General features: G+C 41.3%; 1 protein-coding gene across 6 annotated transcripts in view; it reads right to left on the bottom strand.

The window, feature by feature from the left end:
• The window catches only part of EBF1 (early B-cell factor 1), a 407,699-nt gene that overhangs the window by 28,977 nt on the left and 354,205 nt on the right, over window positions 1-24,517 (bottom strand). For all 6 annotated transcript variants that reach the window (XM_018050098.1, XM_018050099.1, XM_018050100.1 and 3 more), the window contains exon 11: window positions 5,965-6,053. In XM_018050098.1, the coding sequence (XP_017905587.1) occupies window positions 5,965-6,053 (89 nt within the window). The remainder of the gene's footprint in view (window positions 1-5,964; window positions 6,054-24,517) is intronic.

The raw sequence follows: 24,517 nt of genomic DNA, 5'->3' as shown, positions 1-24,517 counted from the left end.
TTTCTAACATTCAGCGTTTTCTCTGTACCCACCCAAAAGGTCCACAGCCCCTCCTCAGTACCATCCATGCTTCAGCAGCCCACCTTCCTTACCATCGGCATCTACTGCACTGACTCCACAGCCAACCCAGGACCTCACTCTCCATCTCACCAGCACCTTTACTGACACCTGCTGGAATGAAGAACAACCCTTGCTCCCTGGACAAAGATAACCCCCTCCGCCTTCCTCCCCTTGGAGGGCAGTTATAGGCAAGCACTTAAAATACTGTGATCACTTACAGTAGATTAGAATTTTTTATTGGTGCCCTGTTGCCATAACAACACGAAGACAGCAGATGACTTAAGCTAAGCTTGCAAAGCAAAAGGCTGCTCATCTGGCAGTTAAAATGAATACAGTTCATTTCACAAGTTTCCCATATGGACTCTTAGTGTATGGTAATGAGGAGACCATATGGTGAGAGAAAACGCAGTGAGAACAATTGGGTTCCACTGGCTGAGTAGGAAGCAGGGAGAGCAAACCCGGGTGAGAGAGTCCGGTGTGCGCGCTCTTTGGGTTCAAGGTTTGGTTGAGGTTTGTTTGGGTTTGCGTTTGGGATGGTTGTGTTCCGTAGGGGTTTCGTGTTTCTTAATCTGTTCCTTAATATGTCGGCTGCGTGAAATGACAAACATCTTGCAAATTTTGCAATATCATTCATCACAAACTGTCAGCAGTGTTTGCAAATCTGACTTGCAAGATCTTTTAAATGTGTTGTGCTTAAAAGGCAACAGTACTAAGTTTTTAGACAAAGTGCAGGAAAATTTAAGCACTTCTGACAAGCAGAAACATTAACAGTAATCATTTTAAAAACACTTGCATCTTTTGCCTGGATGTTTAGCTGTAAATAATGCTAGAATGCATAAAAGCTTTAAAGTAAAAAATGGAATAAATACTTTTTATTATGTTTCATAAAGGATAACAAAAGGAATGCTGTGCCCCATGTGTATGTGTTATCCATAGGTACAGAGGTATGGAGATACCCCACTCTCCTCACTGCTCACCAGATTGGAAAGTGGGGAGGACAGCTTGAGAGAGGCTCTAAAGTCAATTCTGTACTATACATGCTTCATAAAAGATGAATATAAATGCATTAGTTAGACACGGTGAGCTAAATTAGAAGGTCAGGCAGGGCTGGGAGGGCTGAAAAATCACACAACCAATGAGTGTAATTACTCTTTTTTAAGTCTATTAAGTGGTGTTGTTCTATCAAGGCTCAAGGGTATAGGACATGAAGAACAAGATAAAGTAATGTGTATTTATTACTCCCACTGGATCAATTTACCAGATATTTTCAGCTCCATAAAGCAAAATACACAAATGCCGCCTTTGTTACTTTTCTCAAACTGCTTTATTTTCTCTAAAAGAGGGACTGGCTCTTGGAGAAGAGACACATTTGCCCTGTGCAGGTCCCCATGCCCACCCCTCTGGGCGGAGAAAAGAGAGAAAGCTGGTTCATGTCTAAGCAGGATGGGGCTGAGGTTAGGCGAGGGACAGGAGAGAAGCCTGTGCCTCCAGGCAGAATTGCTTGGGTTTCCAGAATTGGAGGGAAATGGGAACTTGATGCAGCGAGGCCCGAGGCCCTGCGCGCGAACCCTCATTTTCCATGTGCTTGCTGTGAGTGGCACGCCGCCAGCCCTCTGGAAACTCTGACCCTGTGATGTGGGGTGTACCCATCTTGCCAGGAATAATAGCCCCCATATACTGAAGTCTCACTATCAGCCCGAGAGACCCTGTTGCATAAATTATCTCATTAACACCCAACAGCCGCACTGTGGAGCAGCTGCTTTCCGAAGGAGGAATCAGAGTCTGGGAAGGGTGAATCTGTGCACAGACAGTGCAGGCGGTTTTCAAAATCAACGTCCACCTGACCTGAGTCTCCCCTCCTGACTGCTGTGCTTTTCAGAAACCTTGATAAAGCCATGCCAGGCACTTTTCGGGCACGACATGTTACCTATTCCCTGGGCCTCACCGCAAACACATGAATGCCGGCCAAGCGCGATGCCTCTGTACTAATGCTCACGGATCACTCAGGAAGACAGCCGGCAAACTGAAGGGGACAGGGACACCTCTGGCCTTCAAACAGAGACAGCTGGCTCCTCGCTCAGTACTTCTGGATGGCCTCCTGCATTTCAGCATCTCAGCGCTTCTAAGTGACAATAGTCGCCATCCCCCTCACCTCCACCTGATAAGAAAGGTCCACTTTCACCCCAAAGTTGGTCAAAAGTTCCTCTCCCTCCTGCCAGGATCCAGAGAGGAAGGCACATCTGTATGACAGAAGAGAATGCTGCAGCTGGGAACCCTCGGCCTGCCCTTCTCCACATGCTCAACAGAAAGGAAACCAAATCACACCTGGGCTTTGCATAAAGACAGTATTGTAAATCGGTGTGTATGGCAACTACCCCTGATGGTAGCTTTTGGGGACAAAAATCATCCGCAGAGAAGGATTCCCATTTTCTCATTTGGTAAATGGGAATGAGGTCTGCTTTCCCTTCTCTCACAAGAGGGGCTCCCATAAAACAAAGCATGTACAAGTTCTTTGAAAAAGCGCAAGCCAGTATACAAAGGCATATTATTATGGAAAGCTGTCTGCTTGGTCTTTGGAGCAGTTTCATTTGACAGAATATGTGGGTGGTTGTATGAATCTAGCTTTGTCTATTCACAAACACATGGGTTTAATAAAGTGGAGTTTGTTTTTTAAGGTGTGTGGTCTACGGCGCACTGAAACACTCCTGTTTGACAAACACTGACCACGATTCTAAGAAAGGCGGAGCCCGTTTTCGTCCCTCAAACAATGGACAGCGGGACTATAAATCTCCCAGGTCCACAGGAATACCTCGTGCTGGCTCCATCCGCCACTTCCTGACCCTGCTCTTGAACTCTCACTCCACCTTCACATTCAGAGCCAAGAGGACACCACTCTGATCTGAGTCACAGAGAGAGCTTCCTGGGGTGGGCTCTGGCCAAAGCTCTCGCACAGTGCAGTGGCTGGATGCAAGCTATGGAGTGTTTCCTTAACACACAAACCCATTGTGTCCTTGATTACTCTTCCCAAACCCAGGAAAGCAGGGCTGGGAATTTCACCATCGGGCCACCAGGGACGAAGTGACACGTGCCTGGGCTATTTGTTCAACGATTCTGAACGTGATGTGCAACCGTGAAGATGTTTTTAAAAGCAAATACACAACACTCAACCATATATTCCTGTTTCTCTCCTTTCTTTATGAATAAGTGCTGCTTGGGAGCTAGAGACCTCAACCATTAAACCAAATTTGTCTCCTGTTTTTTCAGTAAATATCTATAGAGTGGCAGCGATGGGCCAGAAACTATACCATGTAACACACAGGATTACTTCTTTTTATCCTGATGTGATCCTGGTAATGTCTGCGTGGTTATTTTGAAGTGAAGTTGCTCAGTCGTGCCCAACTCTGCGACCCCATGGACAGTAGCCTGCACCAAGCTCCTCCATCCATAGGATTTTCTAGGCAAGAGTACTAGGCAAGCAAAGCAAGGATTTTCTAGGCAAGGAGTGGGTTGCAGTTTCCTTCTCCAGGGAATCTTCCCAACCCAGGGATCGAACCCAGGTCTCCTGCATTGTAGACAGACGCTTTACCATCTGAGCACCAGGGAAGTATTTTACCCCCATTTTATAGATGAAAAAACTGAGGCACAGAAAATAAAGCATACAGTCCACTCCTGACCCAGATTGGGATTTCCTGAGTGGCAGAGATTGGTTAGGAGAGCTCTCCAAAGTCAGAGTCTCATTCTCACAGCTGGCAAATAATCACAGCTACCTTTTTGTTGAGTGACATATAAGTGATGAAGGCAACCCCCCAAAGAAGGAAATATTACTATCTCCATTTGACAGAGAAGGAAATTGAGATACAGAGCGGTAAAGAATTTTGGGGCAAAAAGGAGTTTTGACCCAGATGACAGAGCTGGAGGTGGCATGGTTCTGAGTTCCACCTCACCCAATCTGACTCTCCAGTCCCTTCAGCAGACTCGAGAGAGATGCCAAATGAAAGTGAAAATGGTTCCCGAATGGAAACAACGGGAAGAATCTGCTATGCACTCATGACTTCTTTCTACCACTCAGAAACCTTAGGGACTGACCACTGGGTGGACACATATTATTTACATCCTTGTGCTATGAAATTATCAATTATTTTCCCATAGGAAATGCATGGGAGCTAGGTTCTTGCCAGACAAAGGAAACTAAAGATAATTCTCTCCATGGCACTCCTATGCTGCAGAAGCAGAGGATCAGTCACTATTACTCTTAGATTCTCTAATTTCTCACCAAGAATAAGTCAGGGTGAAAGGGAAGGAGGTGTCAGGTGGAGGCCCCTTGCAAAGACAAGGATCTGAACAGACTGACACATCATAGAGTTTCTTCCTCAGGTAAAATGCTCTCAAGAAGTTTTTCTAAGGTGAGTAGCACCTAGCGGAGGTGAAACTGTAATGAGAACTCAGGGCTGAGGCTGAAGCCTCTGTAGTTCTTCCCAGGCTTCGGAGAGGACGGACTTTGCTTGTCACAGTTCTTCCTCTCTTCCGGCAGGCAGGGCCCCTCACCACCCTGCCAGCCCCTCATATCTGTGCATCAGTTTCAGGGGTGGGATAGCTTTCTCCTGGACAAGGCCCATTCTGACAGGTGGCCCTGCCCACCCCGCTCCCACGCAGCTGACCCCACAGGTAAGATGTGATGATGAACTGATCACCTACAGAAGTTTGCTGAGCTAGGAAGGATGCCAATTTCATTTTTGTAAGTGCTTTACGAGGGGAAACGGACCTGGAGATGACATATCTCTAGACTTACTGTGGCTTGTGTAGTCAATGAAACTTCACTGTGCATCGTCCTGCCCTATGACATTCTTTAGCATTAGGTATTCTCTCCTCTGAGTCCTCACACAGCATTGGTTGTCCTTTTGTTAAATGCGGCTATTGTTTTCTGTTATGCATGGTGTTGTATATGGCAATATCTCCTACACTTGGCCTGACTTCCTTGGGTACAGAGATGGGAATATCTCAACGCTGACAACAGTACAGAAGAGAAACCAATAGACGTGCGTTTCCTTTTTTCTGCACTGGCAGTTAATGACAGATCACTGTATGACATATATTGCTCTGAGTGGCATTTCTGTTTAGTTTCTCCCAATTGTGTCTTAGGTGGGATGTTTCTGGAGGGAAGAGGCTCATGTCTCAGTGACCCAAATGCAAGATTTGTCAATATGCTTTCCTTTGAGCTCTAGCTGTTCTCCCCTCACCGGGAATAGTCATGGGGGCAGAAAGCAATATTCTGTTTCTTCTTGAGACATGATATGATAGGATGATTAATAATCTGGACTTTGGAAGCAGGCTTTGTAGATCTGAATCTCAGTTCAGTGGTTTACATGTTGTATGACCTTGGGCAATTGATTTAACTCCTCTTTAGTTACTTTCTTCTCTAAAATAGAGATGGTAATGGTACCAATCTCCAAGGGTTTTTGAGAGGAAGAAATGACACAAGTGGGCTTCCCAGGTGGTGCTAGTGGTAAAGAACCCACCTGACAACATAGGAGACCTAAGAGATGCAGGTTTGATCCCTGAGTCAGGAAGATCTCCTAGAGGAAGGCCTGGCAACCCACTCCAGTATCCTTGTTTGGAGAATCTCCATGGACCTCTGGTGGGCTATCATTCTTGGGGTTACAAAGAGTCAGACATGACTGAAGCAACTTAGCATGTATGTACAATGACCCAAATACAAATAAATACAACATTACCTGGCACATGAGTGCTTATTACTTTGATTACTGCTTACCTTATTGTACTAAATACACAAAGCACAGAAATACTGAGTTGCTTCTTTATGAAAATTTATCAGTAGCAAAGTTTTCTGCCAATCATCCAAGCCCACATCTCCAGAGACTACAAACCAAAGAGAAGGTATCCTACCTTTGGCAAACGCTCAGGGTCACCAGGGTGCCGGGGAATAACCTTCTGTAACCTCTGGAAACCATAATCAATGGTGGGTTCGTTGAGCGCTACAATGAAGAAGTCATACAATTAGAACAATTTCAGGAAATAAAGCAGCATATGATTTGCAGCACTTGTGGTGTGGAAATAACTAGCAAGTCCAAGGTTTCACTGATACTTTTGAATTAGATCATAAAATGATGGACAGAAGATCCCTTTTGTCGAACACTTCCACCATCTAATTCCTGCTCTTTATCATGGTGGGGACTGACTCACTCTAAAGAACATGAGAAGCAGGTCCTGAACTCTGCTCTTCTGGCCAAATTCTATAATTCTTACATTGTTGGAGGTAGAGAGTAAAATGGAATTGGATATGAGGTTATAGGATTTCCTTTAGTCAGAAGGTTGGGTTAAAACACTGGAAGGCTTGTCCAAGGGTGTTTACAGTCATAAACAGCATAAGAATCTGCTTAGGTACAAAATATTGAGTGGCCCTCAGTTGATAGAGGAGCTCAATGCCAGCGGTGGCAATTAAGCAAGAGTGTGGTGATGGGCACTGGAGTCTGGATCTTCTCAGTATGCAATGCCTATGCTACTCTTGGAAGACTCTGAAATGAGACAGGTATTGAAAATGCCCTTGGTATGACACCCTCACATCTAAGATGACAGCCTGATGCACCAACATCAATATTATTTCAGGGAAAGGCTAACCCCTGTGGAGCAACCAGCTTAGAACAGCTCGGTCCCCAGGACGAATTTTTAAAAAGAGTAAGAGAAGGGCATAGTATTTGGAGACAGTGGGCCTTTCTGTACCCTAATTGACTACACTTTCTTCAAAGCATCCTTAAATTCAACTCGCCACGAAGTGGACTCTGGTATATCGTTTTCAAAGTTCCTCCCCAGGATATGAAATATCTCCAGCCTTCCTTGCCCGACCAGAAAAAGACGGCGGCTCCATCCTCTACCTCATCCCTCATCTCCTCTAAGTAATGGATGGGTGTGGGGGTTTGTTCTTTTATTTTTAGTGTAACCAAAGTATTCAAACACATAGTTTCTCCCTTACTGAATAAAAAGACAGTCTCTGCAGTTCTGACATTTTGCTATACATTAGAAAACAAGGTGCCACATGCTTTACTTAAAATGCATTTCCATTAACCTAAATTTTAAAACTAAGATTCATACTACTGCTAACTTTAAAAAACTGTATTAAATCCAAATAGGTCCCAAGGCTAATGGAAGCAATTTGTATACCAACCCAAACTGACTGGCCCACTTTTCAAAATACAGGTATGATAATCTTGTGGTTTTAAAAGGATATTTAAATTGAAAGACTGTGAATTTAGTACATAATTATACCAATAGAACCCTTTAACTTGTCAACTTGTAAATCTAAAAGGCTATCAATCATTTCTAAAGAGGAAATAAACCTTAAAATTCCTTGATTGACAGTGCTTACTTTTTATGTAAGAAAAAAAAAAAAGAAGGGAAAAAAGGCTGCATAAAGTGGCCAGAAATCCATTTACAAAAGTACATTGTTTTACATAGGTGAGTAAAAAGCCAATAATTACACCTCCAAAAGACATATAAATCAGAGTAAGTACTTTTTCCTCACTTGTGTATTTTAAGTTGGAGTGAACTTCAGGTAACTTTTTATTAAGAAGATTTCTTTTACCCAAATGCAGTGCTTGTTGAAGTTGTTAATAGAGTAGCATTTTCATTTAAGATAATGTAATCATTTTTGCAAATATGAGATTTAGCCATTTCTCCCACGTTCTCCTCCTCCCTACTACCAATTCCAAATGGTAAACTTTCAATCTGTCTCTTGTGGAAATTAACTAAAATTACACCCAAGTGAACCAAACCTCTCTATACTAGTATATGAGTTAAGGCATAATATTTATTATTCCTCCCATTTTATGAATTACTTTCTAAACCCTTGAGAAGAATTCTTTTTTCAAATTAGACCTGTAGAGAAAAAGCCATGGAATTCTTTATGCAGGGGAGCTGTGACTCATAAAATCCCCAGTATTTAATCAAGAAATGCACAAGAGCAACAGGAATGAGCACCTAGGTTAACTTGTATATCACATATCTCCCACCCATAATGCTAATTGCCAACAAAGATGTTTAACCATAAAAACAGCTTTAGGCAATTAAACGTATCATTTTAATACCTAAAGATATAGTTCAGCATGCTGAAAAGTCTAATTCTTGGTTTTACTTTTCAGTGTAAGCCACCAATAAAACTTGACTTGTCGACCTACCCTTTCAGTTGTTTGCATAATGAATTAATTCCTACTGTGTCAAGAAACTCATGGCTGTTAACTGAATGACTGTCTGATGTATTAGGGGGAGGATGTATTTCTCTGACTACAGGACCAACTCACAGCAGAATGACTGACATTTAGTATCCACAATTAAAAGAACTGATTCAAATATCATATGGAACTAATAGCTAAAGAGCTGAGAAGTCATTCTGGTGCCATAAACAGTAATTGAATTAGATATATTAAACTCATTATTCAAAGAAAAATAAGCATCTAGTCTATGGAAGTATGCTATGTGAGGGGAAATATTTTAGGTAGAGGGACAAAGGCTTTTAATTTATTTCCCATGTCTTTATGATTTGCTCTACACTCATATTTTCTATTAACCTGCCCTCAGTTTAGGTACTGAATATTTCGATGGCATTGTCCAGTGCTGTAAACAAACATAACACTAAAGATATGTAAGCAAAGCTCATTGTCTTAATTCAAAGCTGCCTGATGATTTCTCTGACCGCACTAGTCTAAAGAAAAGTATTAAACCAATTACCGAGTGAGAAGGGCCATCTGATCAAGATTGTTACTTATAAACAATAAAGCCCTGAAAACTGATTAACAGTCTAGGGAGGGGGATGGCTAAATTATGGCACACCCATAGGAATATGATGGAGTCCTCAAAAGCAATGCTTTGGGGAAAAAATATTAAAAAAATTTAGTGGCATAAAATATATTGCTATGCCAAGAAGCAGATCACAGAAGCATTTTGCTGTATGGCTACTTCTTTTTAATGAACATATACAGAGAAGAAAGAAAAGGTTTCTGTGTATAAACTGCTTAACAGTAGTTCTAAGAAGTGAGTCTTAAAGTGCTTTTCTTCCTTCTCTTTGTGCTGTGCATTGTATACATTTTCCACAATGAACATATATTACTTTTATAATCAGAGAGAAAGGTTAAGAGCTAGAGATTGTTCCCAAGATGGAATCTGACCTGCTTGTATAAAGTAATGACATAAGAAACTTTGCCTTAAAAGGGGTCTGTATACCCTTTAATAACCTTGCCTAGGTTATTACAGACCATAAGAAAAATAAGTAGTATACTTTCGGCCAGTTGTATAAATATGTGACTATTCATAAACTCTCTGAAAATCAACAGAGAAGGTAACGGGGAGGAATCATAAAGAATGGTATATTTATTTTCATCAGTGGGGGTAGTCGTACCTTAGGGACATACATCTACTCTGCAAGAATGTAATATAAAGTTAATCCTTCAACAAAGTGACTTCATTGTATTCAAGCACAAGGCTCAGGGGGCGCCAGAAGAAATGGAACTGGTCAGATTTTTCCCCTCAAAATTTGAGACTATTCTGAGAATTCCACAGAGAAAGAATAAAACTTAATCAGACATGATTAGTCACAAAGTATAAGTATCTTAGGTTGTAAAAAGAAAAAAACAAACAAACAAAAACAAGAAAAAACAAATTGTCAACTGCAAAAGGATTGCAATGATGAGGGCCCCTCATGTCACCCCATTTCCAAACACCTAGTCCACACTCTGAATAGGGTTTGAGAGGCTGTTATCCCAAACCAGCTAGAGACGGTAACAGAAAAAGAAAGGCTCAGAGGTTTAGAAAAGTCCATAATCCCAAAGATGAAAAGCTTCCATTTTTAAATCAGAATAATAAAATGGGACCAATGAGGGTACTTTAAAAATTCCATAAGATAAGACTACCCTGGTGGTTCAGTGGTTAAGACAGTGCTCCCAGTACAGGGGGCATGCATTAAATACCTGGTCAAGGAACTAAGATGCCACATGCCACATGGAACAGGGGAAAAGAAAAATAAGAGGAAAAAATTCCACAAGATAATTAATTGTCCATTGATTCTATAATCATTTTTAGTACCTCCCATGTGTTCAAATGATGATGATAGGAATTAACTCTTTTATGTCACATAAGCCCTTAAATGATGTCAGTGACATCACAACTTGATAGACATGAGTTTGAGCAAGCCCTAGGAGTTGGTGATGGACAGGGAAGCCTGGCATGCTGCAGTCCATGGGGTCACAAAGAGTCAAACACAACCAAGTGACTGAACTGAACTGTAGCCCTTAAAAATAAAAGACACACATACCCACTGTTCACTGCAGTACTGTTTACATAGCCAGAACATGGAAGAAACCTAGATGTCCACTGACAGATGAATGGATAAAGAAGTTGTGATAGATACACACAATGGAATATTACTCAGTGATAAAAAGGAACAAATCTGAGTCAGTTCTAGTGAGGTGGCTGAACCTAGAGCCTGTTATACAGAGTAAAGTAAGTCAGAAAAACAAGTACCTTGCATAAACACATACATATGGACTCTAGAAAAAATGGTAATGATGAACCTATTTGTAGGGCAGCAGCAGACACACAGACATAGGGAACAGACTTGTGGACACAGTGGGGGAAAGGAAAGGGTAGGACAAACAGAGAGTGGCAGTGAAACATATATTACTGTATGTAACGTAGACAGCCAGTGAGAATTCGCTGTATGATGCAAGGAAGCTCAACCCTGTGCCCTGTGACAACCTAGAGGGGTGGATAGGGTGGAGGAGGAAGAAAGTGTCAAGAGGGTGGGGACATGTGTGCACCTATGACTGATTCATGTTGATGTATGACAGAAATCGATACAACACTGTAAATCAATTATCCTTCCATTAAAAATACATAAATTAAAAATAACCTGTCTGAGAGGTGTACATAATCTCGCCCTAAAGAGAGATGAACTGCTCTGATTGTAGAGTTGTAACCTAGCTTGCCTGGAAAATCCCATGGACAAAGGAGCCTGGTAGACTGCAGTCCATGGGGTCGCGAAGTCGGACACGACTGAGCGACTTCACTTTCACTTTTCACTGTCATGCATTGGAGAAGGAAATGGCGACCCACTCTAGTGTTCTTGCCTGGAGAATCCCAGGGACGGGGGAGCCTGGTGGGTGCCGTCTATGGGGTTGCACAGAGTTGGACACGACTGAAGAGACTCAGCAGCAGCAGCAGCAGCCCAGCTCCAGCTCCCTTGGCCAGGCTTTCTTCTGGCTCAGCAATGCATCCTCTTGCCACCCTGATGGTCAGATGGTGGGTCACCCCTATGCTCTTCTCTCTGACACTAGCATCACACTCCACTCCACAGGGCCATGTGGATTGAAAGACTGGCCGGACTGCTGCGGAGCCACAAATATTTGCATTCAAGATTTCCTGCCCTGATCACTCTTAGAGGTAGATACATATTAGCCAAGAAAATAAGACCTCATGGAGCTGTGTAAATACATACACTACAGGAAGTCTGAAACTTCCCTATCAATGCACAGAAGTTGAGATTAAATGACTCTACATAACAGAGCAAGGTTGCAGGGCAGATGTATCAGCTGACATTTCAGCAGGGTCCTCTCTCAGCTATGACAGGATACTGGGGAATGGGTATTGGGAGGAAGCATAGGATCCATGCATGGACGCTCAGTAACACTGGAGTCATTACTTTCCAAAAAGGAAAAGTTAAATAATAGTTTAGAAAACACCAAAGCACTACATGTCGCCTTATGTAGGGTCAGCTTATAAATGGCTCTGGGTTCCCTCCCAACCTCACAATCTCCAACTCCCCTAAAGGAAACTAGCAACTTTCCATGCAGAACCAGTCTACACAGAGCCGTTCCCCTTGGGGCTTCAACCAAGGATCTGGTCAAGGCAGAAAAGCTCTGGTTATACAAAGCTATTTACAGGGTTCAAATGTCCACGAGGCTACATGCAAAGAAAACTTAGAATAATACAACCAGATTTAATATACGACTCACAATGACAAGATTACAAAACTCAATCCAAACATCTGGTAATGAGTCAATCCTAACCAAATATATATGTGGATTGTGGCCTTTTCATGCCTTTAGTTGTCATTTCTTTAATCCACTTCAAAAACACATCAAGTAAAGAAAAATCTCTTTAAGAGGACTTGTTTGCAAATTAAAATCATGTAATCAAGACAAATGCATTCTCAGCTATGAGGACTGAGTTTTCTCTTTGTCAGGTTGCCTTTTAGAGAAAATACTCCTCGGCCCTCCTTAACTTCTGGAAACAGAAGTTCTGGTACCCCTGGAAACAACGGGAATAAAAGGCAAGAGAGTTGTGTTCCCCAGCATCAAGGGAACAGCACTTTGGGTGCCATTCCAACATGAGAGCTCAGAGTCCCCTTGCTTTTATGGCTCGGCGACTCACTGCAGTGCTCTATTTAAAATAAAACATATTTTCTGGGGTTTTAATTTCCTTTTTTTAATGGTTGTGTGGCATGATGTCATTTTGACTGGAAATAAAAAGAAATGCAGATATTAGAAAGGTAATATTTATATTCTATTGCCATTTAATGTCCAAACAAATATCTAGACTCAATGCCAAGTAATAAATAAGGCCTCATAGCAGAGGCAATGATAAAACCAGCACCTGGGTCTCCACACTTCCCTGGTGACTACTCTATATTTGAACTAAAGGAATAGCAGCAGAGCATTTCCCTTCAAGGCAGATCCATTCTGGGCATAAGAGTTATTACATATGTGTTAGGCAGAGTCTTTTTGTTCCATAATGGCCCTATTTTTCCCTCAGTCACTAAATTAACAACCAGAGGTGAACAATAAAACAGCAAGTTATCTTCAGGAACCGGTCTTTAAGACTGACTTGAAAAGATATAAACCTCAAAATCAACCAGAAACCTAAACAAGAGCCAGAAATATGCTTAATGAAGAAACGTGTTGCATTTCCAGCCGCTTGGATGTTTCATCCCTCGCCTAGATATGTAGGGCACACAGGCATTCCGGGTTGCCTCTTCCCGGAAGGGATATGCTCCCTAAGAAACCTAACACCAAACCCCTTGCAAGCAGAGCCCCCGCTTTCAGTGTGAAATGCTTTCACAGCCTGGCGCCCTGCCCCAGGAGCCAGGGAGGCTCAGAGGAGCTTTAGGAAGAGGCTCACTGAACTGCAGAAAGCTGTCACTAAACCAGAAGGGTGTCAGGATGAAGCCAATATGGGCAGAATTTACCAATAGAGGAGCCAAAGAAAAACGTCCAAACTGGCTCTGAACATGCTCTGATTTCTTATTTGTAGTCTTCAAACCTCTTGATGTGGAGCAACAACACTGAGACTCAAAAGTAAAGCAAAGGAAGTAATACCTCTCTCTACTGTAGGTCCCATCAGAGGTACCGCTGGCTTGTGTGGTGTATTCTCTTTACAGAGCCAGAGCCTGCGAGGTAAAGACTGGAGGGAGAATGGGAGCCACAAAGTGGATCAGAGCCCAGTATGAAGAAATGCATGGGCTCTGGGAGAGAGAGGTGGAGGACCCTGAGCACTGTCACTTGGAATGCTTTTAAAAGGATTGTATGTATTTGGAAATTAATAACTCCTCCAGAAGTGAAAGCAATCAAGAGCAGGAAGCAAGAATTAAGAGCGACTTGTTTTTGTTTTCCTAAAAGGAATATATTCTTATTGTATAAAAAATACAAAAGAAATGCAAAACAGTGGGGGAAAGCCCACATAATAGATAAACTTTTGAGTGAGTGAGTGAGAGTCGCTCAGTCATGTCCAACTCTGCAAATCCATGGACTGTAGCCTGCCAGGCTCCCCTGTCCATGGAATTCTCTAGGCAAGAATACTGGAGTGAGTTGCTATTTATTAGTATGTAGGCTTTCACGCATTCTTACAATATTGATTTATATAAATATAGATTATATACATATTCATATCCATCTCATTCTTTTTAATGGTTATAGCATATTATATTATATGGATGTCCATAAAACTTATGCAATAAATCCCCTGTTAGTGGGGATGCATTTTTTTCCCCAAATTTTCACTGCTTACGTGTTGTAATGAACAACATTCACGAGAAATTCTTGGATAAAAGGATATATACATTTCAAGACTTTTGATTCATATATTTCCTAACAATCCGCATAAAATATATACCAATTTACATGTCGATGGGTTACTTTTGAAGGCATCTGCAAAAGAAAACTAATTTTTAAGATAAGTTCATTCCTGAACTCAATTATTCTCTAAGTTATAAGGACCTCTGAATATTTTTAATAGATGTTAAAGATCACAATGATTCCTTGGAGAAGTGTCATTTCAAACATACCCCGAGGTCATATAAGACCCTTTTCCCAGTAATATCCTAGCACTTTATAGACCTTATCTCATTGATTCCTTTAATATGCCCTTGACATAAATGTTAAAATTTATTACTCCCAATTTGAAGGTGAGAAACTGAGGCACAGAAAGAGCTGGCTGCAGGAATCAGAACAAAAGCCTCAGTGCTCTACTTACTAGGCCAAGATGACTATTTTAATATTGATAGATCTCAATTAGCAGCATATTGACAAGTCCAGCTACCAAATCAATTAAATGGCACCTTTTAAAAAAACTAAATATCTGTGCAACAGAAATGAAGCACTAGGAGGAATCCTTGTGCCGGATTCCTGACTTTTACAGGTGAACACGCACTTGGCCTGATTTTTTAAAGCTCACTCTGTCACCAGGCACAAACCTATTGGAGAAGTCCCCTGGCATTTTAAACTTGCCTCTCAAATGATCAAGAAACTGTGCTTTCTGTCTCATCAAGTTCTTCTTATAGGTCTGAGCTGTGCTCTCAAAAGTTGATTTGTCTTTTGAGAAAAAGAGATACATAATGCTGTTGAGATCCATTAAACTGACTTATTTCCTACCACAACCAACTGGTATTTTCTAGAAGATCTTTGATGAGAGGCAAAAGTGGAGCATTTCTTAAACATACCCCCTTCTTGCCCTGGAGGGTTACACTCTTATCTAAAATGGGAAGTAGGTGAATGTACAATCATTAGGGAAAATTGTACTGCTGTCTAATTGTGATGAGGTTGATGAGATTGGCCCGGTTACTACATATGATGTGCTCTTAACAGTTTGGCCTTCCAGGATCCTTAGTTTTCCAAATATGATGCAAGTTTAAAACTAAAATTAAATCCCTCAAGCAAACAGAAACTTAAAGATCTCCAGGATTTTTTTTTTTTTTTTTTTGTGCCTTTCAATCTCTTCCATTTTGGAGTTTCTTTTTTTAATTGATCATTTATGATTAGGTTTCAAAGCTATATTTGCTCAATTGAATGCAGAGAGGACAGTTGTCAGTGTGTAATGGATGCTGGTGTTTTAAGAATTGGAAGCCAACACATTCTGTATTGCTTCCTTAATGTTTAAAGGTAAATCCATCATTCTCTTCCCTACTGGCATATCTTCTGATATAACAAGAGTAATATTCCTTCTATAATTGTTCTTCAGATTTCTTCCTAAAGAGTTTTGACAATAACTGTTATCAAGGGGGTAAAATCACCCACCCTGTCTGATAAACATGTTTTCTTGTGTTCCCACCCAAGCGAGTGCTTGACACTGTACTTTTATCATCCAGTGTGTGTTCGGAATGAGCTTAGAACAGCAATTGCCGGGAATAGGCAGGCGATAAACCGCATTGATTTAACACATCTTGTTTTCAATCATGCTCGGATTTTCTGAGCACGCATTTTTCCTGTACTCCGGCTTGTAGCTTTTATCTGACGAGCTGATCCCTTTTCACTGGAAAATGAAAAGGTCGCACAATAAGACACGGTTTACTGGAACTTGAACGCGCACCAGGGAAAGTATTTTAGATAAATACTGTCAGACATAGTGGAGCTGAATTTCAACAACACAATTGTTAAACAACAATACTTATTACTCTCCTAGAACAAGCTACCAGCATCTTATAGTTCTCAGCAGGGAAGAGCACTGAGTCAGGCGCCAAAGCTCAGAAAGCCCGCTCTGTGCCTCGCGCTAAGAGTGCAGAGTTTGGGGCTGCGGTCCCACTTGGGACTGTTAATTTCACAACTCAAAAAACTACCGCCACTGTCACACAGTTGTTTCCTCTAAGCCAGTGGGCAGGCTTCAGAAGAGCTGGGTGACGAAGTCACAGCAAATTTCTGCAGACAGATTGGGAAGGAGAAAAAGATCCCATGAAAAGCGACCAAAGCCTGATTATAAAGAGCCTATTCAAAGAAGACAGGAGAGTACTTGTGACCAACAGATATTTGAGGATTAAGTACTTATTTGGTTATATTCTAACAGACTCAAAGAGAACGTGTAACAAGTATGCTGTGTGGAGTGTTAATAATGACCTTGCAGATAAGCCTAGAGGTTTTTGTCAGCCTGGACTCCAACCTTAATAGCATGTGATATAAAATAAATGAAGTCACCCTTCTTCAGTGTTGACCCAACCTAGTGATGATTATTACTGGCTATCATTACCCTTTGATTTAGCCAGAAAGTCTGCTCTGCCTGAGAGTTTGAGGCTGGAATCCTACCTTTTCAGCCTCAACACACATCCTGAATGTATTATATCTCTATTCATTTTCTGTGCTAGAGCTTCTTGAACTTTCTCCCTTCACAGTTATTATTAGGCATCTCAATAATCTTTTCGCAAAGCCTTCAAGCCAAAAGAAATGTCTGACAATTCTGCTTAATTAACTACTTAGGTCCAAATAGATTAGTATTTATATCCTCACATCTTAGCATTTATATCCTAATAGCTTAGATTTTGAAAAAAAAAAACAGAAATGGAAATTAAAAATAATATAATAATCCTTTTAATTCATCCTAAAATAATCACAGGAACTTACTCGTGGGATGTGTGCTTCTATTGAGCACAGCACAACTTCTCAAAGTTTTGAGTAAGATCGGACATTGACACCCACTTTTCTATTCCAAGCTGATTTTCACAGCAACTGTTTAAAACTCAGCCTTGCAAAGTTATGATTCCATCAAAAGGAAAGCAGTGCGATCTAATATTGAGCTCTGAACCACCTGGAACTAGCAGCTTGTCTGACACCTGACAAAGTACCATTTGTTTCCCTTTGAACAGCCCATGTCACCCTGGACATTTGCAGGGACACCTGGTGCGTTTAAGGACACATGAACTACTTAGAAGCATAGAATCAATTAAATGCTAAGATGCTACAAGGACCCATTGCATTCATTGTGTCGTTTGTTCTAATTATTAATATAATAGCAGCACCAACTAACACTTCCTAAGGACTAACTATGTGCCAAGCACTATACATAGATTAACCTATCTGCTCTTCACCAAAACCTTAATGGGAAGTGTAATTGTTATTCTCATTATACAGAGAAGGATACTGAGGCCTAGAGGAATTAAACATTTTGCCTCAATCCACAGAGCTAATGAGTGAAAGGCTAGAGATTCAAGAGCAGTTAGTCTGCTGCCCAAGGCCTGCTCTTACCTCTTTGATAGGATAGCCTAGCTAAGACAACCGAGAGGTCTCCAGGACAGGCCTCTAGCAATTCTAGGCCTGCAGCACTCCTCTAACGCTTTTCTTGCTCCCAATATACCCCTCTATGTACAGCCTAATTCTCCCTTTTGTCCCAATTTATGTCCTACTCTAGCCTTATTTGACTTGCATTTCTTTGCCAGCACACTTCCTGCCTCTGTTCCAATCCTTTAGAGTAAGACAGAGCTAGATTATCATCCAGGCTATATGACTGACCAGCTATGCGCCTTCTGGAAAAGTCACATTCTTTAAGTCTCCTAGTACATATTGTGAAGATGTGATATAATACCATCTGTATAATGCTTTGCACACAAAAAAAGCCCCAATAGGCAGTTGTTATTACTAATAACAGAATACCTGACATGATCTTGAAATAGGGGCAGATGTGGGGAATACAGGAATAACTAGATATATTTATGTATTCTCCACCCTCAAGAAACTCCAGAGGCTAGAGGGACATGAAGACAGAAATGGAATTCTATAACAATGTGATAATTACACTATGACGATGCAGAATTATAAGGGAACATCGGGTATTCCTCACTTGTCCTTGAGATTCAGCCTTTCCTCCCCTACTCACACTAATAGGAAATTACAGTTCAAAGAATTCCACCACTTCTGACTCTCAAATGTTACTCTGAAACAGAGCTCTATCTGGAATAGGACATAATTATTTTAAAACCATATAAATTTTGTGATAAAATGGAAACAAAATATAGGTGGTGGGCACCTAATTCAACTGGGATTTTTATCCCAGAGATGAGTTGTTTTACATTGCTTAATTAATTCAATAAGATTGAGCACTTGCTGTATACAACCAGGTGCTAAAGCAAATGAGAAAGAGAGAGAAGTACAACACAGGTCCAGTTTTCCATGCAATGTCCAGCCAGGAGATGGTTCCATCTGAAAACTCTACTGAGCACTGTGATGTGCCCAAGAAGAGTTTATAATCCAGGGAAGAAAGGACTATCATCAGTCACTCAAAAAGATACAAAACTGTAGCATTACTAATGCAGCAATAGTATACTGCACAGGAGAAGGGAAAAATAATTATCTGTACTGGAGTCAAGGAAACATAAACCCAAGAGATCATATCTGAGTTGGACGTATAAGGACAAGTAGGCTTTTACTACTGAAAAGGGTGGGAAAAGATTCATGTTGATGTATGGCAAAACCAATACGATACTGTAAAGTAATTAACCTCCAATTTAAATAAATTTCTATTAAAAAAAGAGAATTTGAGACAAAAGAAACAGCAAGAGCAAAGGCTGTTTGCTGTTATCTATAAAAGGATATGATGTGTTCAGATACGATTAGATATTCCAGCTTGGGGAAACCATAGTTTATATATTGGGAGTAGGCTGTCGAGGGGTAACCACGACTAACAGTATTGGCCTGGAGGGCCTTGCTAAGAAATATACCTGGTGAGTAACAATGGGCTATTAAAGATGTCCCATATCACAGAAGAGACACAATCAGATCTATATTTCAAAGACACAACCATAGGAGTCCAGTAAAAGATGGATTTTAAACTCAGAACTATCACAATAATCCAAATGGAAAATAAAAGACCAACTAATAATGAGGTGGTCATGGAGAAAAGGGTAGATTTCAGAGATATTATAGAATATAAGTTTCATGATTTCAGTAACATGGTAGATGTGAGGGATTATAAGAAATGGAGGCTGATTCTGACATTTCTAATGTATCTGTCTAGGTGAATAGAGTGGCCATTTAGCAGGATAAAGAATGGAAGAAGTAACTATCCACAGAAGGAAAAATCATGAGTTCAACTTCAGAAATGCTGAATTTGGGGTACCAGTAAGATATCCATGTGAAAATGTTTAGTACACACTTGGAAATAAAGAACTGATATTCAGGAAAAAGATCAAGGATGGACCTAAAAAATTAACACATTATCAGTAACACTGAGATATAGGCAGCAGCTGAAACCGTTGATGTGAGATGAGAGCAAAGAACAGACAGTGTACGGGGAATGCCAGCAGTTAAGCAATAGTTAGAGAAAGATTCAGAGACAAAAGAAAAAAAAAAGGTCGATACAAAACAAAGAAATAAGTATCAGGAAAGAATAATGTCCCTAAAATCTAATGAGGAGCTTAAAAGTGTCCACACCATCTAGTGTAGCTGGGCACTCGACCAGGAGAGGGCTAGGAAGGAGCTGTCAAAAGAGACCACTCCAAGGTGAAGACTCGTGACTACTTTAACCCAGAGGCTCCGGCTTTCTTGTGTCTCACTCAATAACCCCCAAGTACAAAGATCCAAGCACATCAAATCGGTAAGCGATGAAGGCAAAGCTATTTGCCCAGCTGAAGCTTAGCTAATCACAAGAGGCACAAGAGAGAAGAGGACATTCAGCCCTGACTGGAGTCACCTAGGTCCTAAAGGAAAGTGCAGAACTCCAGGTGCCCTGAGACAAAAGCTATGATGGCGAGCTCACGTCTAGGTCTGGCCATTTCTCTTGGAAACTGGAAGGGATAGTTGGAAGGGTGGGGATGATGGGATTTTCCATAGCTCTTGAGTTTTTCTGCTCCCAGTCTTGATGACTGTCTTCTCAGAAGTGGACAGAACCCAGTTAATCCCTCACAGCACCCAGTTAGGCTCTACTGCTTCTAACCTACTCTATATATGGACTTGTGAACCATGAGGACTGGCTTTCCTTGCCACAAAATATTGACAAAAATATGTTTGTATATATAACCAGAATTTAATCTTCTTTGGATGTCGGTGGTCTTAAATATTGGTCCCTGATGACTTAACAATCAATAGATGTTTAGTTAAGCAGTTCACTTGTTTTGGAGTAACAGTTATTGTGTGGGTAATGGGTATGTGGCCACTTCCGCAATAACCCCACATCCCCTGATGGAGTGAACGTTACAATCACACATTTGTTGTTATTAGCTCAGGAGATGCTGGAAACCAATTTTGAAAAGCAAGTAATAAAGCACCACATAAAAAATAATGGTGTAATTACTTCTTGGTCAGGTTAAACCTACTGTGACGATAAAAACCAAAGGGAGCAGCAAGCATCATAAGTGGGTTTGCTGTAAATTTGACACTGGTTCTGACCTTCAGTGAGAAAAAGTCTTGAACTCACCCACCTAAGCCAGATGCATAAAAGAGTATTTGTGTCACATAGCTTTATCAAGTCTCTGTTTAAAAGCACTTTAATGAATGTGCTTCAGGAATGCTATGTCAACTCTCAAGAGCTAAAGAGAACAGACCAATTGCTAAATTACTGACCCACAGGCTTTCAGATTCCCATTTGAATTTAGGCCCTCAAAAAAAAACCAGATTCAGAAATTTCATGGGAGAGCTATTGTACCATGAGGGTACAATTGGTTCTCTAAATGTAGAAGAAGAAAGTAGGGGGTCTAGTTGGAACACAGGCCACACTGTCCAGGAGGTGAAGGAAATTCTGATTGTTGGTGTCGATCTATGAGCAAACACTGGTAACCCACCAATGTGAACAGAAGACACACCAGCCTCTGCTTTCAGGTTGTGCTCTTATACATCTCACCTGAAATGCTTGAGAGGCTTCCTACATCCACATGAAATACCATAGGTGGAGGTGTGAGTGTAGGGGGTGGGGAGAACCTTAGCCACAGTTATGACAGGACATTTAAGGAAGGCATGGCACAGTCCACGCGTAAAGATAGTACTTGCTGCCTTTGATTAGTTCCAGCTTTGGGGAAAACAGTTAATATCTTTGCTTAGCCCTTCTAGGAGTTGCGAATGGTTCTCCTAAGGTTCATGCACTATGAACTGACACTCTGACAGGATGCTAGAGCCAGCGTTAGCACACTGGAAAAGCAACAACAGACTCACTTTTACTAATGAAAGTGACTTCTATAGGTTACATTCTCAATGACAGCAACTCTCTTGGAAATGCAAGTACTCTTGTATGCTGATGGTTGTTTAGAAATGGGTACCAACTTTCTGCAGGGCAAACTAGCTAACACTGAATGGAGAGGGTGAAAGATTAAGTTCAGAGACTAAATCATGTGTTTAGAAACATCTCCAAAGGAAGCCCAGTGGCCACACAAACCACTTCTAACAACACTATTTTTCCACTGGACACGGCACACACCAGACTTGTCAGCCTTCAGAAATGCCATTGTGTGTTTCAGGAGGTTCTTGCTCTGCCTGCCCTGGATCCTTCTCTTTCTTCAAACTGGAAATAGAGACTGAAATTCTCCAAACCGGACCTTCCAGTTCTGTCTAAATTGATGGGTACGATGGAGTGGCTTAAAATGAATAATAAATGAGAAAAGGAAAAAGAACTGACCTTCCTTCCATATTCCCCCTCTACAATCTACCTGTCCCCATGCAGGTTGGTGCATTTAGAGGAAATGAAAATACATATTTAACACCATCTGTGGAATTCACTTTGCCTGAGGCCACTGTGTCAGATATTGTTGCTGGGTTTTTCAGAGGGCAGGGGCATTTCTGCAGGGACAGAGACTAGGCCTGATAAACTGCTGACCTAGTCCCAGATGGAAAATTTTTATGATTATATTGGGACAATAGGTACTTTAAGAACAAAATCAAACATACTGGGTTGCATTTTTCAAAGGCTACCCAAACAACTTTCAGGGAAGAATACATACTTCAAAGTCTCCTTTCTAAGTCTGGAATTAACAATCCAGATCTTCATGCGGTCAGGCAGAGGGCAAAAGCACATCATTCAATCAGCTTCAGAACTTTATTGCTGCAAGGATCCTTCCTTTTATAGCAAACACAACCAAGCTTAGAGATCCTAACTGATCAGTGCAAGACCCAACAGCTAGTTAACAGTTGAATCAGAAAGAAAAACTCCAATGTTGGAACCTAATTCCCCACATCAGTTTTCCATGAAAAACCTGATTTAAAACAAAAAGGATCATTTACTGAGAAGTGAGATGTGGTACTGGGCATTTAAAATTTGTTAACTTTTTTTTTTTTTTCTTCAATGGCCCCAAAGGTTCCTGTTTCACAAATGAGGAAACAGAGGAGATAAAGGGTGAATGGGCAATGAAAAGAAATATGACTGGATTATATCCATGGAAAAAAGACAGAAACTGCCCTTTAGACAACATCCTCATTAAAAGACCCATCTACTACAACTGCTGACCATTTCAAAGCCAAATGGCGCTGCCATTTTATAAAACGGCCACTGACTGCAAGAAAGGTCAGCAAAGGCTTCCAGGATCCTTAAAATATCATGGAGGATGTCTACAAGGTGTCCACATTTTAACAAAACCATTGCCAATCTCTCAGTCCATTTTGCGAAGGTTCCTGGGACAAAAAACCATGTGCTCTGACTTGACCTAAATTCTTGTAAAAGAAATGTGACAATAACTGTTGCCCACAGGAAATGATGCATGCTTAGAATGTACCAGAGCTGTGCTCAGCACTGTGTTATATCATTAACTCCTAGCCACCCTTATGAAGTCTGTCCTATGACTGTCACTGTTTTCATAGATGAAGGAAGACCCTGAGGACAACAGAGACGTGATGGATCCTGCCCAAGGTCTACGGCAATAAGAGCAGAGCCTGGATCCCAACTTAGGCAGTGTCCAGTGCCCACCCCCTTATTCACCCTCTACACTGGACTGCCCCATGGAAGTGTTTAGCTGATACACTGGAAGAGATGACGTTATCTTCCCCTTGAGGGAAACATGGGTGAAAATAAACAGTAAAAGACTGTATCCAGCAAAATTGTCTGGCTTTGAATTGAAAGGATAAATGTGTACCCATATATGCCATATACACTCCAAGAGGACATAAGTTTAAAAAGGGAAACTTTCCAAAGTGGATCACCCCTAAGCCCCAAACCATTTTCTATGAGGTGTATGGTGGTGACGTCACCCATAAGAAGGATGAGAAATGACACACACTTCTCCATTATCACCTCCCAGCTTGTTTACTCTCACCTGGCAGGTTTTCCTTAATCAAGGAACTTGAAAATTGTATGGAGTCTTGAGGCAGCTCTGGGTAACATGGCTAGAATTCTGATATGCTTTCTTCATTAACTGCTCATACTCCAGAAATGAGAATGAAACCTCTCCTCCTGGGGAGTCTTTTCACTGAGAAACTCATCTTAATTGAATGCACAAATCAGTTAACTATCTTCAGATTCACAACCCATTAATGCCCCATTCTCACAGAGCAGCTTCTTTCTGGCTTCTTGAGAGGCTGACACTCTCAGGGCTGTGCTGAAAGGGACGCGAGATTCAGCAGGAACAGGGAGGGGACAGCGGAGAGAAGGGCTCACTCTTCACCAGCAAAGGAGCGTTCCAGGGCTGAGCGGGAGGAACAACGGATAACGCTGCCTTTGCAAAACTGACATCCTCCCATTACCAGTCTGTGTCAATTGTCAGGGATTCACAAATAATGCCGTTGTGCCCTCAGAATGCCAGTTAAGCAGGCTTCAAATGTGCCTACCGAGGGAAGATGAGGCTTACAAATGTTTCATGGACATAATACCAAGATGGTATTAGTGATAAAAGCAAATGGGAAAGAAAAACTAATTGCACATTTCTCTCTAGAAATATTTGGCCTGTCTTAAGGTCTCACTTTTCTTTCTCTCTCTGGAGAGGGAAGATCTAAGTAAGGTTTTGAGATGTGTCCCCGAAAGACTCCTGTTAGGTTGCTCTGCAGAGCACGGCAAGTCCCCATGGAAGAGACCCTGGATTAACTGCCCTTCTGTGACAGGGGCGGCTGAACTCTGAAGCAAGAATTATGCCAGCTGGATCTCATACTGACCCACGTGAAGGCAGAAGAATGTGAGATTATGTCTCTGATGATGAAGACATTTATAATTAGACTTTCTAAGAGATATAAGCATATTTCTCACTGTGTGGGGAACTATTTAGGCTCTAGCAACAATTTTTTTTTAATGT

The sequence above is a fragment of the Capra hircus genome, chromosome 7 (assembly GCF_001704415.2).
Source record: "Capra hircus breed San Clemente chromosome 7, ASM170441v1, whole genome shotgun sequence".
Classification (NCBI taxonomy): Eukaryota; Metazoa; Chordata; class Mammalia; order Artiodactyla; family Bovidae; genus Capra; species Capra hircus.
This window is presented reverse-complemented; position numbering and strand designations above follow the sequence as displayed.